A 17575-nucleotide genomic window follows, 5' to 3' on the forward strand; every position below is an offset into this window, starting at 1 on the left:
CCTTCAGTGCTAACGGATGCAATCAGACCCTTCCTTGCTTTGCTTCTTTGTGAAGTATACTGTACACTACCCGGTCTTGTTCATGATAATATCGTGCCATAGAGCTATCGGCATTCTGTTTATGTTTCATTATCATTCCTTCCGAAATCACTATTGCAAAAGCATCGCACGAGTGAAGTCTACGTGCACATACACCCAAAAAATCGAGAAGCTGGAGGAATTTTGGAAGAATATGGATGAATATGGAGGAATTTATGAGAGGAAAACACTATTTCAGATGAAAAAAGAAGCAGATCAAGCCGGGTTTAAGGACACGCGAACGGGGCCTACAATCTCTCTCTGTAAAAGATATTATAGAACTATATACTAATTAAGTTTCTCGTAGTGAATACTCTCTTCGTCTATAAAAAAATAATTCTAAGGTAATACTAAGTTAATGTTTTTTGACCTTTACCAACTATAAATAAAAATATCAATATTTATAGAATCTAATAAGTATGATTAAATTTATCATGAAATATTTTTCATACTATACTTAATTGGTGTCATATGTATTAATATTTTTACCTATATTTTGATAAAATTTTAGACATGAGAATTAAAAACACATATAAAATTGTATTCTTTTATCTACGGAGATATTATAGTCTTTGCATGAAACGGAGATATTATAGTCTTGGCATGAATCGTAGGTGTTAATATATACTACTAGTAGAACTTGATATTTTGTTGGGACCAACTACCAGTCCTATCTCATCAAATAGCAGTAGGTTCTCGAGGAAGACTAATAATACAACCTGTTGTCGGCCGTATGTAATTCTTACAACCAATCTATCTGTCCACTTGGATATTTAGTTAGCCTACTTATAGTCTAATCGTTTGTTTCACGGGATTTTTTTTTATTCTTGTGTATAAGCCAGACTCCCGCTTCTTCTTCTTTTTTCCTCTTTTTTATTATTTTTGCTCTTATGTAGAGTAATCCTCCTGCAGACGCACGCATCAAATTTGAGCGACACGTGGAGCCCACAGCCCAATCTCTGCTTAAACAAGCGACAAGAGAAGGACTTCCATCTTCCATGGCCAACTGCAGCTGAAACGCAGGATATACCGTGTCCTACGAGCTACTACCCCATCAAGCGGCTATTTATACCTTCTCGAACCAATCAATCACCTGCTCCCTCCAGCTCCAGGGTACGCCTCCACATTCCACACTCCCCAGTTCCAATCCGATCCCCATCAGCGCCATCGTCAGTACCAAGTACCAACTACCGCGCCCTGCCCCGCGCCGCCTCAACGGCGGCGGTGCCTTTTCGCCTCATCCCTTCTCCTACCCGTGCAGTCACCGGCGTTGGCTATGCACCATCGCATGGGTGGCTTCCTGCTCTTGCCGGCTTTAGCCTTGGTTGTTGCGTCCGCGTGGGCCCCGGTCACCTTCGGCGACCCGCAGGCCACGCTGCTCAACCTGGGGTGCAGCCAGTACAACGCCACGCCCGCGTCCGCCTTCATCGCCGCCCTCAACTCCACATTCGCCAGCCTCCGCGCCAACCTCTCCGCTGCAGGCGGCGGCTTCGCCACGGCCGCGGAACCGCGCGCCGCCGCCCCGGCGTTCGCGATGGCGCAGTGCCGCCCGTACGTCGCGGGCCGTGACTGTGTCGCCTGCTTCGACGCGGCCGCCGCGCGCCTCCGCGCCGCCTGCGGCGCCGCCGCCAACGGCGGGCGCGCCATCCTCGACGGCTGCATGCTCCGGTACGAGAGCGCGGCCTTCTTCGACCAGTCCACGCTCCCGGGCAACACGCAGGTCTGCAACGGCTCCGCCGTGGAAGCCGCCGGCTTCGCGGACATGGCTCGGGCGCTGGTCGCCGACCTCGCGGCGGCCGTGCCTCGCGTCCCTGGGCTCGCCGCGGCGGCCGCGAGCGGCGGCGTGTACGCGGCGGCGCAGTGCGTGGAGACGGTCGGGGAAGGCGGTTGCGCGCAGTGCCTCAACGTGGCGGTGGCGAACATCGATGGGTGCCCACCCAACTCCGACGGCCGTGCCGTGGACGCCGGCTGCTTCATGAGATACTCTGATAAGTCTTTCTTCCCAGCGAACTCGACCGTGGACCTCGCCGTATATTTGCGCTCCGGTGAGTTCATCTTTGTTTACGAATCATGTGTTTTTGCGTGGGTTATCAACCTAGGCTTCCATGTAGTAGATACTGGCTGCTCCGTGTTACTTCGACAAGTTTTGTTAGTGTTATACCGGGCCATGTTCCCCGATGTTTCTCACTCGCACCAGTAGTATTATGGATTAAGCCACCAATTCCCAATGATTCGTTGCTGATCTGCATTCTCGTTTAAAATTTGCGATTCTGACATTACCAGTTCAGCAAATCACTTCTAGTAAGTCTAAAAGTTAATCGCACTGCTTTGCTGTGGGGGTATTTCATCCCAGATAGAAGCAACTCTATAATGCTCAAACGAATTTCCTTTTATCATACATACATGTGCAAAATTTCAGGAAATCCAATGTTTCAGATGATTTTTGGTGTCTTCTAATTTTTCAGGAAGTTAGGATCAGTTTATGTGCTCCAGGGATTGGTCTTGCTCGAAATTAGCTTGTAATGGATATTCAAATAGAAAGTTTCAAAAAAAAAAAAAAAGTAACAAGTTCCACAAATAGAACGAACAAAATATTATGTCTCCAGTCAAAGTTTTTTCAGTTTAGAGTTCTCAAATGCATGATTGCTTGCAGTTTTTTTTTTCAGTTTAGAGTTCTTCAATGCATGATTGCTTGCAGGGAAATCGAGCCAAAAAGGAACGATCATAGGAGGCATTGTGGGAGGTGTAGCCTTCCTGTTTCTTGTTGGCCTCTTGACTTTCTTTTTGGTATGCCGTTCTAGAAAGACAAAACCTCGCAGAGGTAAATGTTGTGAAGTCTAGCATTTATCAGACTTGCAGTGTTGTGATTTTTGTCTAATTTTCCAATGGAAGTATAAACTATGTCAGATATTTCTGTTGTTTGCCATGAAATTCTCTTACAGGGTTTCAAGTAAAGTAAATATCACGTGTCAAAAGTTTCTTTCATAAGAACACTACCCAATGCTATGCCCCTATTGTTTTGTGTCGCATGTCGCATGTTTAGCTTTATAACCAATGGTTGTCAATCATATTATTGATACAAACTAAACTTGGTTGGCTATTCCTATCTTATGAAACTTACTGAAAGATAATGGCTTAAGAAGTTAGGTTAGTACATTAACGAATAAAAGTAGAAATTTATTTTTTCTTTTACATAACCATAGGTCCACCGTACACATGTTTTCATAGCCACCATACGCTGGTTTCTTCCTGAAATAAAATTTGTGTCCATTTATGTTTGCTGACTTGGAGTCTTCAGTACTTTTGTGCTTTATTTGTTTTAGCCTGAGGAATGTCGTACACTTTACTTTATACGTCTATTGTAGAACCACAGTAAAGTAAAAGCCAATTTGATACATGATCTAGGTAAATATTGAGTTTGTCCATTTTTGCTCACAACAACATGGCAACATGCAGATTTTCTTAGTCTCAAGATATATTATGTATAAAATGTCTTGGAGTTTATCCAAGATCCATTTATATCTGTTTTATATGCAAAAAGTGTAATCAAGTCCTTTTTAAAAATGAAAAAATAGTTTCATCTCTGTATTTTGTAATTACATTGGTTTGCAGAAAGTCAATTGGAAAAACTGATCAAACACTATATTGTTTCTGCATTTCCATGTCTGAATGTATTATCTTTTAGGAGATATACTTGGCGCAACAGAATTACAAGGTCCAACAAGTTTCTACTATCATGATCTTAAGGCGGCAACCAATAATTTCAATGAGAAAAGTAAACTCGGCGAAGGAGGTTTTGGAGATGTATATAAGGTATGCTGATCATCTAATTTTCATCCTCCATCGAAATTTGCTGATTGTATGCAGCTTTAGAGAACTAGAAAACTTATAATTAAGAAAATTTTAGAAGCAGTGCTTTTCATTTCTGACAGGGTTTGCTGAAAAATGGGAAAACAGTTGCAGTAAAAAGGTTAATAGTAATGGAAACTAGCCGGGCCAAAGCTGATTTTGAAAGTGAAGTGAGGTTGATCAGCAATGTTCATCATCGGAATCTTGTCCGGCTTCTTGGTTGTTCTCGGAAGGGCTCTGAGTTCTTACTTGTCTATGAATACATGGCAAATGGCAGCCTGGACAAGTTCCTCTTCGGTATGTTACTCGAATCTATGATTCTCAGGCGTTTGATGCTTCATACATTATTTTCTTTCGTTTTCAGGGCACTTTATGACATGTTGAGAAAATTCATTTTATCGATGTGTCTATTAGTGCACGTTTGCTTGTGCTAGATGGCCCCATTTGTTTTATCTGAATACCACATCCACACCTATAACTAGACTAAATCCACTCCAATTGTTTGTGTATTTGAGAGGATGATTGCTTTGCATTGGCTAACATAACATTTCTGACATGCACTCTGTGCAATGGTCTCATTTTGGCATCACAGGTGATAGACGTGGAACCCTTAATTGGAGGCAGAGATTTAACATTATCGTTGGCATGGCTCGTGGTCTTGCATACCTTCATCAAGAGTTTCACGTCTGTATCATACACCGTGATATTAAATCTAGCAATGTTCTTCTTGATGATGACTTTCAGCCTAAAATCGCTGATTTTGGTTTGGCGAGACTTCTACCTGATGATCACAGTCATTTGAGTACAAAATTTGCCGGAACATTGTAAGTTTAAATATGCAAATATGGCATGTAGAAATATGCAAATATGGCATGTAGTAATATGCACTTGACTTATTTTTTAATTATATTTTTCTTTTAATCAGGGGCTACACTGCTCCAGAGTATGCAATTCATGGCCAACTATCAGAGAAGGTTGACACATACAGCTTTGGTGTTGTCGTCTTGGAAATATTAAGTGGTCGGAAGAGCAATGATACAAGGCTTGAGCCTGAAACACAGTACCTGCTTGAATGGGTATCCATCATTCTTCTGAAACCTCCCTCTTCTTGGTGCCTGCATTACCCCATATTGCTGCCAATATCTCATATTTTTCATGCATGGTTTTATAAGTCTGTAATTTATGCTTACGGTTTTATTTTAGTTTCATACTAACTGAGTGAGATGAACACTCCACTGGATTTTCACTATATGCTTCTGAAGGTTTAACAAGCAATTGACAAAGTTCCAGCACACAGCACAGCCTTCTAGTGTTTTCTTATTAGTTTTCATCAGGATGGCTTGGATACTTTCACCAGTTCCTTTTTTTTTATCTTTGACATAAAAAGAAAAACCATTAGCAGTGCTGCATGGTCCACATCTGTATCGAATGTAACTAATATTTTGTTCGCTACGAACACATGTGGTGCCTAGATCCTTTTTTGATCATCCCCTATGGTTGCACAGGCCTGGAAGCTATATGAAAGTGACAACTTAATGGCCTTGCTGGATGAGTCACTAGATCCTGAAGAATATAGACCGGACGAGGTAAAAAGGATAATGGAGATAGCCCTTCTCTGCACTCAATCAGCTGTTGCTGCAAGACCAATGATGTCAGAAGTGGTTGTTTTGTTGTTGACAAAAAATGATCCAGAGATCCAGCCCACAAGGCCCACTTTTATTGATGCAACAAGTAGAGTGCGAGGTGAAACATCCTCCTCCAGTTCATCTTCTGCCTCGAAGGCGACCATATCAGTTTCTCAGTTTTCGGCCAGGTAAAAAGCATTGTATATGACTTTCCTTCTTTTTTCTGTAGTAACAACATTTGTAATCAGTATATGTACATATAGGATATATCTATATAGCAGGGAGTGACTGATTACTTGTCAGCGTATATGACAGCAGTGTAAATCATTTGAAATTTCCCTTTTGTTCTTGTACTATGTAGCTATCGAAGGGCGGGCCTGGTGCAAGCGGTAGAGTCTTACCGCCTGTGACCGGAACGTCCCGGGTTCGAGTCGCGGTCTCCTCGCATTGCACAGGCGAGGGTAAGGCTTGCCACTGACACCCTTTCTCAGACCCCGCACAGAGCGGGAGCTCTATGCACTGGGTACGCCCCTTTACTATGTAACTATCCATATGCGTATGTGGTTCACATGCATGTTTTATATATGTGCTTTCTATACATGGCATTGTCTATCTGAGAGCATTTTGTGTCCCAAGTTGTATGCATATTGCATTGCAGTTACTGTATTTAAATTTCTAGCAAGAACTACAAAGTGCATTAACTGGTTGCTCGTTGATACAGTGAACAGCCTTATAATTTAGCTCTAGTAGCTTTTCAACTAGTTTAAGAAAGGCAACATGAGCAACTTGAGATTCCAACAACTGAAACTTATCCACCTGGCAGAAATCCTCATTTGGAAAAGCTCCCTGACAAGCCCTTTCTGTGTCACAATTTAGAAAGAGAAGTCTATAATAAAGATATCCCTTTAAATACATTCTCCTAGTCGAATGCCTTCAGGAAGACCCTGGGGACTGATTCACCGGCCAAGGCAATGGTCTATTGTGCAGTTCAGCTTTCATTAGTGTCCTGGTGGGTACCCCAGAAAGTAAGCTGTGGTACTTTAACTCTGAAGTCGTCCTTTCTAACAAAGTTTTAAGGAAACTAATAAAATTCAGTTTAAATACCAGAAGTGTCTCCCCCTCCCATAACTGCATATCTTATTTCTTGAATTGTCAAATGTGAAACTATTGCTGTGTTGTTTGTTTGGGAAAATGGAACAGTATTCTGTCTAATAAGTTAGGGTGAGTATGAAGAGACCTGATAATGGAAACAGCAAAGCAATGGTCAGTAAATATCTCCTCGGCTGTCCCATTGCCAAAGCACAGGACTAAGGCCCGGCCTCGGTCTTGGTCGTTCTCATATGGGCTACGGTGCCGCTGTGTATGGGTGGGACAGAGCTTCGGGGGTTTTCTCGACCTGCGTGAGAAAGTCTTCTTCTTAATGCAATGTCTGGGGGGGGGGGGGTCTTACCCCACAGGTTGAGCTTTTTTTTTTTAATAAAAGCTAACAGACAGGCTATGTGGTTCCACAAGAACTGTGAGTGCCTTTTGGTATGAAACTATGAATCACACTTTGTAATATTCAGGATCTGTCAGAATGCTGCAAATGCTGTGATCAGATTGTTGAAATTGTCAAAAGCTGCCATCAATGTAAGGATTAATTTATTAGCATATGAAGAACAAATGCTTGTCCTTTTTATCATATACGTAGCGAGGAATAGTTGCCTTAATTTTTTCTATGTTCTAGACTTCTAGTGGATGAGTGTTGACCCCAGAGATTTTTGTAATCTATCATTGCATATTTTATCCTAGGAAATGGTGTAACACTATGGATTATTTTACTTATCTTGTTTGCTTCCCCCACATGAGTGTGTGCCACATAAGCTGACTTTACCAGACAACATAAAGACAGTAAACTAATGGCTGCGTTCAACTTGTTGCAGAACACTATAATTGATTTCACATTGCTGTTTGATAGAGATGATTCGTCGACTGTGACTGTTTTCACATTGTAGCTTTGATATGGACAGACTGGCTCTCATACTGATTCCCCTTCTATTGTGTAAACAAATTGCATCATAAGGCAATTGTCATGCAATTTGGTCTAATCTATCATATAATCACCTTCTTATTTGGGATATAGAAAAAAAAACTAGCATATTTGGCATCTCCTATTGAACATTATATAAAAATAGGATACTGCAACCTGCTCCTGTATGCCTAATCTATCATATAACCACACTGCTTGACAGCTTGCTTTTTATTCTAATTCTGTACTAGGTTGTTGAGGGTATAAACTTTGAACATTAGAGTTAAGCCCACTCTAGTTCTGATCTGTGAGTTTCAGATTTGACAGGCTATCTTACTATCATTTAGACAGTATGTTGTAAATCTTGGGTATTGAGAGACGGAACACAACCTGCTCCTGTATGCCTTTCTGGGTTCTTTGTATTGGAAAACACACTGTTTATAATGCTTCACCTTTTTGTTGCATGCTTTGTATTTTTTTAAGATGATGTTTTCCGCAATGTACAGCATCATTTAAATGTGTCTGTATTACAATACATTCTCCCTCGAATCAAAATAAGTACTGCTTTGATTGACAACCTCAATAACATAACTTTGACCACCACATTCTGTTCTAGAATATCAGTATAACTTAATAAAACTACTAGTATAGGAAGTATTTTTCAAGACAAATATATTCATGTGGCTGATCAAGTAAAATATCAATGATCAAGCTTAAGATAGTTTGTTTGCACCTACTCTCTGTCCTAGCTATGCTTCTTTTTATGGTTACATTCTGTATAGGGGACATGAGAACAAATCTGTGATATTTTTTTTAATGTAAAAAAAATCTGTGATAATTGAATATGATGCAGACCATGGATGTTGTAAGTGCCTCATTAATCTGTATTGCTGCACTTTGTATTGCCCTTTTTTTGCGTAATGGATGAGTTTGCCCTCCTACGCATTCTTGAAAAATATTTAAATGGTCTAGTAGTTAACCTTAAAACAAGATTGTGTACCCACAGAATGTCCCTATATAGCTAAATGCGATTTATGATTTATCATTGGCTCATTAACGTTTTGAAGTATAAATAATTAAAATGCTCGCCACATATAATATATATGAAACATATTTAATATTTTTAATCCTTTGATAGTGTGGGCATTTGCTATTTGGTGAAAATATTTGAGCAAGGTAAAATAGGTAATTTGTACGTAAACTTTAGCAGACAAAGTTCTGGTGCTACAATGATGCAGATTGTGATAAATATAAAAGACGACCTGGGTGGAAAGCCTACTTGTGTTCTCTCGTTATGTACAGTCCGTACTCCATAGTTTTAACTCATCTTTCTGCTTCCATTTCGCCAACAGCTCTGACATCATTTGTAGTCAAACATACAGAACAATAGTTACTTCTTGAATAGTTCAGTAGGATATATTTCAGGCAAACTTTGCTGATCCTTTTTTAGTTGCTTCTGGGCTGTCCGTGTCCTGTGTCCAAACCTAGCCAAGCAAAATCAAGCATAACCACTTAGCATCTGGAACCAAGTTTAGGAAGTCCGTGCACTGATCTTCCATGGACTCAGCTTGAATCCACTGGAGTTGATGAGCGTGCATATAATTCCTGCTTTTATTATCTTATTAGGAAAGTGCATTTTAGACCCTTGACTTCTCCAGAGATAGTTTAGTAGTTTACAGTTGCACCTGGAACGGAAAGACACGTTAGTTATATACAACAACAACAACAGAGCCTTTAAGTCCCAAACAAGTTGGGGGTAGGCTAGAGCTGAAACCCAGCAGAAGCAATTAAGGTTCAGGCACGTGAATAGCTGTTTTTCAAACACTCCTATCTAAGGTTAAGTCTTTGGGTATATTCCATCATTTCAAGTCTCCTTTTATTGCCTCTACCCAAGTCAACTTCGGTCTTCCTCTGCCTCTCTTCACGTTACTATCCTGCCTTAGGATTCCACTACGCACCGATGCATCTGGAGGTCTCCGTTGGACATGTCCAAACTATCCCAACCGGTGTTGGACAAGCTTTTCTTCAATTGGTGCTACCCCTAATCTATCACGTATATAATCGTTCCGAACTCGATCCCTTCTTGTATGACCGCAAATCCAACGCAACATACGTATTTCCACGACACTTATCTATTGAACATATCGTCTTTTCGTAGGCCAACATTCTGCACCATACAACATAGCAGATCTAATCGTCGTTCTATAAAACTTGTGTTTTAGCTTCTGTGGTACCCTTTTGTCACATAGGACACCAGATGCTTGGCGCCACTTCATCCACCCTGCTTTGATTCTATGACTAACATCTTCATCAATATCTTCATCTTTCTGTAGCATTGATCCTAAATATCGAAATGTATCATTCCTAGGTACTACTTGACCTTCCAAACTAATATCTTCCTCCTCCCGAATAGTAGTGCCGAAGTCACATCTCATATACTCAGTTTTAGTTCTACTGAGTCTAAAACCTTTGGACTCCAAAGTCTCCCGCCATAACTCCAGTTTCTGATTCACTCATGTCTGGCTTTCATCAACTAGCACTACATCGTCAGCGAAAAACATACACCAAAGGATGTCCCCTTGTACGTCCCTTGTGACCTCATCCATTACTAAGGCAAACAGATAAGGGCTCAAAGCTAACCTTGATGTAGTCCTATCCTAATCGGAAAGTCATCCGTGTCTCCATCACTTGTTCGAACACTAGTCACAACATTGGTTATATGTTCGCTCAAAATAACTGGACAGCGAAATGATTTCCAAAGGTTGTCCTTGAACTTAAATGAACGTGGCCAAAAGATGGACATGCAAGAGCAAAGCTACTTGGTTAATTGGTTGTTACTTATTGCACCTTAGGTTATCATCGTTATCTCTCGAATTTTGAATTAAAAAGCACTCCGTAGATTGTTTTTTTTTCCTAAAACGAAGAGCATATGTTTTTAAAATAAGGAAAACTGTAGTACCAAGTAATCTTTCAAGTCTCAATGTTTCCTGCAATGATTAACTTGACTGTTAGTGATAGTAATATAGTAAGGCTATCTCCAACAACAACACCTAAAATACAAGACCCATTCGTCCTTTGGATAGCGCTACAGGCAAAAGGTTCAATATCTATTCGGCATCTTCTCCAATAACAAGATTCAAAAAAGAATTCTTTCTGCAAATGGGTTTCCAGGAGAGAAGATGCCCATATTTGGGTTGTGCCTCTCAGGCAACCCAAAATAGGTCTCCCGTATATGTACTCTGTTAGAGGCTGATTTTGGATCTCTTGCTACCCATTTTGGATTTGAGTGCCCATATAGGTCCCTTGTTGAAGACAGTCTAAGATTTTTATGGGTTATTAGACATTGCTACCACTATCAACAAGTTTGGTGTGCTAAAGTGACGCTTGCATGCAGGCACGGAGCCAGCGGTGGGGCTAGGGGGGCTCCAGCCTCCCCTACCGCTCGCGAGCAAGCGAAGCCCTGTAGAGCCGCCGTCTGAAATTTCAGCTGTAGATGTACAGGTAGGAGGAGCTGAGATTTGCTGAACCTCTTTTCTTGCTAATTGCCGTTGTTTAGCCCCTCCTAAATTTTTTGCTAGCTTCGTCCCTGCATGCATGCGTAAGGATTGGCCACTAGTAAAAATTTGACAGCAACGTGGAGCACAATGATAGGTGCTGCTGATGCAGTGCTGATCACCTGGGAACCTGTTAGATAATGATCATATGGCTGTTTTGCACAATAATATTGAGATCTCACCGACCAAATTTCTTTTGCAACCGATTTTTTCTGTCCTTTTGTTCCAATCCTGCATATGAAGATAAAATTCCAGGATCAGATTGCAGCACCTCCACATAATTGCTTATGAAAGGAAATGTATGATTGCCCTGTGATGTTGATACCGAATTACTTAAACTGAGGCAGATTAGGACAGCTTTTGATCTGACTTTTCTTTTAGTAGAAAATACAGCTTGTAGAGGATGTAAACGGTGCACGGATGATGCAAACTATGTTGGGACAGAGGGACCTAAGGCACTCGTCTCTCTGCAAGGTCCATTCTTATCTTACATGCAGATCTGACAGTTTATGACAATGCAGATTTTTAGCATGTATTTCTGATGTTCCTGTCCTCATGAAGCACGGAAAGAATTGCCCATTTCGATCAGTAATTTGAGGTGACTAGACTGGGGCCTGGGCACTGAGCCACCGAGTCATGCTGATGGATCTTAGTTGAGCCGCCCACTGGATAATCTATCATCTACAATATGGAACATAAACTGATGAACAGCAGGTAAACTAGACCAGTTGTAGATTTAAGGCATCCTATGTTACAGTAGCTGTTAATGATTAAGAAATGGTAGTTCTAATTAAAACTACACTTAGGGTAATGCATCTTCTCTTAGATTTCAGACTTAATTGTTGCTACTACTTGGCCTTGTTTAGTTCCCCAAACTCCCAACTTTAGCACTATGCAAAAAGAAGATTCCCCGTCTCATCAAACTTGCGGTACATGTATGGAATACTAAATATTGACGAAATCAAAAACTAATTGCACAGTTTGGTTGTACTTTACGAGACGAACGTTTTGAGCCTAATTAGTCAACGATTGGACAATTATTACCAAATACAAACGAAATTGCTACAGTATTCGCAGTCACATCACACTGTGCAAAAGGCCGATTCGGCAGCGAACTAAACGTGGCCTTGCTGATATTTTCTGTTGATATTGGATCAATGATGTTCCTACGTGCTAACAGTTCTTATAAACCTTAGGATGTCTGGATGTGAAGCCTTCGCATGTTCCCTTTACTTTCAGTAGCCAGCTGTCAGTTGCAATATATAAAATAAGATATGGCCATGATAAAACCATCTTTAAAAGACAACCTTGTGCTAAGTTTGTAAATCATAGGCTGGCATCATAAACTCAATCAAGTACAATGACAAGTGTACCTTGGTACCAATTAGCACAAATGTGTAGATGAAGCCGGATATAAAATATATAAAATAAGATAATTGACCTGATTCTACCCTAGTGTAGATGAAGCCGGATATAAACTATCCTTTATCTAAAAAAACGAATTAGCACAGATGTGTTTCATATGTCAATAAAATATGAAACAGAAATAAACTATGCATTGCCTTTAACACCCATTGTTTATTATTTAATCTGAGAAGGTAACAACTATCTGTGTTCTGTACTTCCTGACAAAACAAACCTTATCTTCCTTTCCTTTGCCCTCATAATTCCAGGCTGTTCCATGTCCATCTGGAGACAATCTTTGTCTTCCTTCTTTCTTTGTACTTTGTGTGCTTTATAAGAGTAAGAACATAAGTGTGTAAACATAGCAATATGCCAATATACTATACTCTCCAATATGCATTGTTGGGAACATGTATCCTGTCAACAGTTTAATATCAGTTTATCACCATTAGCAGGTCACTATTTTAATATGCATTATTAGCGGTGCGCCAGTGCCCCAAAGCAGACATAGGAAAGACTGGCCTTTCAGTTTAAGGAGAGATAAGCAAATTAATACAAATAATTTAGTGAGAAAACAGCATGCAAGAAACAAGCGTGGCTCTAGTATTCTAGAAAAAAGGGTGGAAACACATACAACTAAGCATGATATAAGACACCAACTAATCTAAATAAATAAATTAGAAGTTGATAAGACATGACGGGACCATCTGATGAAGTATGTGACAGCATCTGTTTTTTAATCATGCGAGTGGTGAACATGTCACCAAAAAGAAGTGTGCCCATTTGGAAATACTCCTGTTCTGCTCTGCTTTCTTCCCCTCGCCACTTGTACATAGTGTTGTGCTTGCCTGGAAAGGGATTTGGCCTATCCTCTGTTTTGGAATACCTATTAAGTGTACCTATGGAATAACGGGGGACTTTCCTTCCCTGATTAGATATATAGCGTATAGCAGATGTGTTATATATCTGCGATTGTCTTTAGTAAACGCTATGTGGGCCAAAAAAATACTTCTTTTCTAACTGATAATCTAACATTTGCATGCTGATCAATAATTCACAAGGAAAAAGTGCCTTTTCCCAACTTTTTTTTGCCCCTTTGTGTTCCTATTACCGAGTAGTTCTATGATGGTCTGGTCCTAACTTACAGATCACTAAAACCGAGAAAATTTATGCCTAGTTTTCTGTGACATCATTGGCATATCTTTGCCATGGAATTTGCTTCATTCTAATTCTAATGTACTGTATGATATAAGGATCTGTCCACATGCTCCAGTAAGGGAATCATTGTGCACTTGGAAATTCGGACTTCAGGTATGGAACTGTTTAGCAAACTGTTTCACATTTTCATTTCATAATTTTGTACTTACCATCATATAATGTTTGTTTTTTGAAGCATACTTCTTTCCTGCCCTTTTGCTTTTACCTTCTAAGTAAGCCTAAGTGCGCATGCTTTTATTTTCATAAATAGTGTGGTAATTGCATTATCGTCTGCCTGAAGGATTATTCCTGCATATACTACCTCAGTATCTATATACAAAACTTTCTTTGGTGTGAGTGTATATTCTGTTGGGTTTGGACTTCCTTTTCCATCTTGCTAATATACACCTCTCCCCTTCGTGTTCGAGAAAACAAAAAGAAAATGCCATTATCTCACTATCAATACATGGTACTCTCTCCATTCTAAATTGTAAGTCGTTCTGACTTTTCTAGATACATAGTTTTTACAATGTATGAGGGTAAGGCTTGCCACTGACACCCTTCCCCAGATCCCGCACACAGCGGGAGCTCTCTGCACTGGGTACGCCCTTTTTTATATAGTTTTTACAATGTATCTAGACATAATATATGTCTAGGTGCATAGCAAAAATTATGTATATGGAAAAGCTAGAACAACTTACAATTTGAAATGGAGGGAGTATTTTTATGGCTAACATATTACTATCAATTTCGCTTGGTCTTGAAATATATTTGCTCATATTATTTGTCAAAATTTAGACACCATCTAACATTGTCCAAAATAGCACATTTACATTGGTGATTTGGAGTACAATAGCCTAGTAAATCTTTGACCACTCATTTTTTTGAGAACCAATAACTCAGTCGCCTATCACCACCGAATTGCATCAGTGCATTTTGCTCATACACAACACACTATAGAGGACTAAGGGCGCCTCCAGTGGCTACCTCTAAGCTAGCATTAGATGCCACGTGGAGAAGAGGGAGGCTAAAGACCTTTGAGCTAGTGAGGAGAGAAGAGCTAAGCTCTTTGCGTGTCCCAAATGCATGGGACGTACCTCTATCTCTCTTGAAAGGCGAACAAATATATAAATAAAGAACACCTTACATGTGGGATATATAGGATGATATGACATCTAAGAGTCAATTGGAGGTGCCCTAAGAGAATCTCCAGTGACGACTTATGAGCTAGCTCTAAGCATATTATTTTATATTTTAATAGAAGAGAAAAAATCATTTCATATTTTAAAGAGGAAAAACTCTATCTTGATCAAGAGCTAGTCTCATGCACATACTCCAAGATCATGTGAGGTTGTCATGTGGGGTTATTCATATTATGGGCTATAAAATAGTTACTAGCTCTAAGATATTTTTTCCAATGATATTAACGTTTAGCACATAGCTCATAATATGAATAACCCAATATGACAACATCACATGATGTATGTGCATAAGACTAGATTTTCTTAGAGTTTTAGACCACAAGACACAACATTCGTTACAGCATAGCGGTGGTATTCCACCGGTAAACAAGTCCAAAGTAACCCAGCTGACACCTCAACCCAGACAATACAACTGAACACAACAGGAGATACACTGAGGCCAGTCTTGGAGTTTCTTCCACATTTAATATGCTGCCACATAGACATTTTTTATTATGTAGCACCATAATTAAAAAGAGAGAAGAAATGAGTTTTATGGGGATAAAACTCTCCTAGAATAATTACCAACTCGCAATGAGTCATTGAATTAAATGGTTATGAAACTATCGAATGAAACTATGCATTGAAAGTGATTGTTTCATTCAAGTTTTATTGCATTTTATTTGGTGTGGCATTTTTGGAAATAACATTATGAAATTCTTCACTGAGACTAGCCTAATAAGACTAGTTTTTCATAAGAGATAGTTTTTCTCACTCTTTCTTTTAAAAAATTATAAAATAATATGCTTAGAGCTAACTTGGAGGTGAGAAACCAAGCATTGATTGTTCTCTCTTGGCATAAAAACCTATAGAGCCGAAGTAGGGCAGGACCACCATTGGGACTCTACCAGCCATATACAATGATGTGCTTGGTGAGAGTGTCGTGAGGCTATAAAGCCCGAACCTCCCTGGGCCCAGCCACGCCACGGCTTTCCATCGCCCCAATACCAAGTAGTTCCAAAAACTAAAGGGGAGCTCAGTGGAAAGGTTGTGCCTGCTCTTTTCCATACAGATTTGCGTTCATCAATGGCAGAGGGGATCTCATGAGGTCATTGGGCTCTTGCAAGTGGGGAGGAAAAGGGGGATCTAGGAAAGACTTAGTGGCCCACCTTTTCCCTCTTTCCGCACAAGGACGAGATCATGCATTAGAGTAGGAAAGTGATTCTGAATTGGTCTCAAATCTTGGCCAAGATTACACTGTGTACTCTCCACTCGATCGGCAATGAGGCATTTTGTTATTGCATGATGGCACCCCCCTGGCCTTGCATTGTCCGTTCAAAGGACAAGATTGGTCACTAGGATAAGGATGTCATGAGGCATGTGGTATATATTATTGTTTTATCTGTGTCATTGAGTATTCAGTTAGTATTCCAGCTTATATATGGTCGCCCATTTGTGAGTTTTGAGGTATATATTGCAGGGCTATGCAACCCATTTCATATGCTTGTCTTTTCAAGGAACTTTCTATGCGATCTAATAGACATTAGGGTTTATATCAAAATTAAGCTCGTGGCATACTTTATGCAGAAACATGGACAAGGAGGACGTCGTTTCTTGTGAGAGCACATCTTGGTAAGGATTTCGCAAAAGAATAACTTTAGTCCTCTACTGACTTTGTGTTTTTGTGATCTCGTGATTTGAAACCTGTGGTGGTGTACCAAGGCAGCATATTGGAAGGTATCTCTGTTGATATTGCATCCATACGTGGACAATTTTTTTTGATGTCGCATACTGTTCTTGGATTCTATTCTTGGAATTGCTAATGATCTAACTAGATTATATTCTCTTGCGGCCTATTGCTTACATACGAAGAAAACCCAACATTAAGAACTTAATATATATAAAAGCATTGGGAAAATAGTGTTCTTGCCCCTTACACAGATGTGCAATTGTGATTTTGCCCTCGTTTTTCTAACTTTATGATTTTGTCCTTAACTGTTCACAAGTCAACGCGATTTTGCCCCTGTTTTTTCCGTTGACCAGGGGCAAAATCGCATTGACTTGTGAACAGTTAAGGGTCTGTTGACCAGGGGCAAAATCGCGTTGACTTGTGAACAGTTAAGGGCAAAATCACAAAGTTAGAAAAACGAGGGCAAAATCACAATTGCACATCAAAGTAGGGGCAAGAACACAAGAGCCCCAAAATCATTTGTGAGCTTAGGCAATTCATTTTGAAAAAAAAAATCCAAATTACTACCTCCAAGTATTGCTTATGTCCAGATAACCCCATAAACTATCATTTAGTTCGATTTACCCCCCTTAACTATTTTAGTTGGTCTAATTTACCCCCTTATCAAGATTTGTGCTTTTCATTTCTCTTCGTACAAGTTAAATTTTAATTTAAAAATTTACCGAACCAAACAATAGTTTAGGGGGTTATGTGTAGGGCTGGATAAAATACTCGAGGCTCGCTAACTCGCTCGACTCATGTCCAGTTCGGCTCGGCTCGTTTTAACTTTTTCACGCGCTGAGCTGGAAGTCTAGCTCGCTGTTCGAGCCAGCTTGAGAGCTGCTCACGAGCTCAAACGAGCTGAGGCCTATTAGCCCACGACCATGAATTGATCCAGAAGATGATGATGCTGATCTATAAGTGTACACATATTCCATTGATATGTAATC

General features: G+C 40.1%; 1 protein-coding gene across 3 annotated transcripts; it reads left to right on the plus strand.

Moving 5' to 3' along the window:
- Positions 1 to 1166: 1166 nt before the first annotated feature.
- On the plus strand, positions 1167 to 16809 carry LOC136529341 (cold-responsive protein kinase 1-like). 3 transcript variants are annotated; one of them, XM_066522444.1, is made up of 9 exons: positions 1167 to 2123; positions 2777 to 2899; positions 3764 to 3891; positions 4011 to 4224; positions 4520 to 4751; positions 4853 to 5003; positions 5433 to 5740; positions 13772 to 13829; positions 16484 to 16809. In XM_066522444.1, the coding sequence occupies exons 1-9, from the start codon at positions 1355 to 1357 to the stop codon at positions 16514 to 16516; spliced, it is 2016 nt and encodes a 671-aa protein (XP_066378541.1). In that variant the 5' UTR covers positions 1167 to 1354; the 3' UTR covers positions 16517 to 16809. The 3 variants fall into 3 exon arrangements, with proteins under 3 accessions (XP_066378541.1, XP_066378605.1, XP_066378658.1); XM_066522508.1 differs by lacking the exons at positions 13772 to 13829; positions 16484 to 16809 and adding an exon at positions 5914 to 6150; XM_066522561.1 differs by lacking the exons at positions 13772 to 13829; positions 16484 to 16809 and having other exon boundaries at positions 1168 to 2123; positions 5433 to 6150.
- Positions 16810 to 17575: the final 766 nt, after the last annotated feature.

This window comes from Miscanthus floridulus, chromosome 1 (assembly GCF_019320115.1).
Source record: "Miscanthus floridulus cultivar M001 chromosome 1, ASM1932011v1, whole genome shotgun sequence".
Lineage (NCBI taxonomy): Eukaryota > Viridiplantae > Streptophyta > Magnoliopsida > Poales > Poaceae > Miscanthus > Miscanthus floridulus.

Coding starts and splice junctions, on each gene's coding strand:
- LOC136529341 (XM_066522444.1), top strand. CDS start 1,355: ATGCACCATCGCATGGGTGGCTTCCTGCTCTTGCCGGCTTTAGCCTTG. Junction 4,225..4,519: donor CCTGGACAAGTTCCTCTTCG/GTATGTTACTCG, acceptor TTGGCATCACAG/GTGATAGACGTGGAACCCTT. Junction 4,752..4,852: donor ACAAAATTTGCCGGAACATT/GTAAGTTTAAAT, acceptor TCTTTTAATCAG/GGGCTACACTGCTCCAGAGT.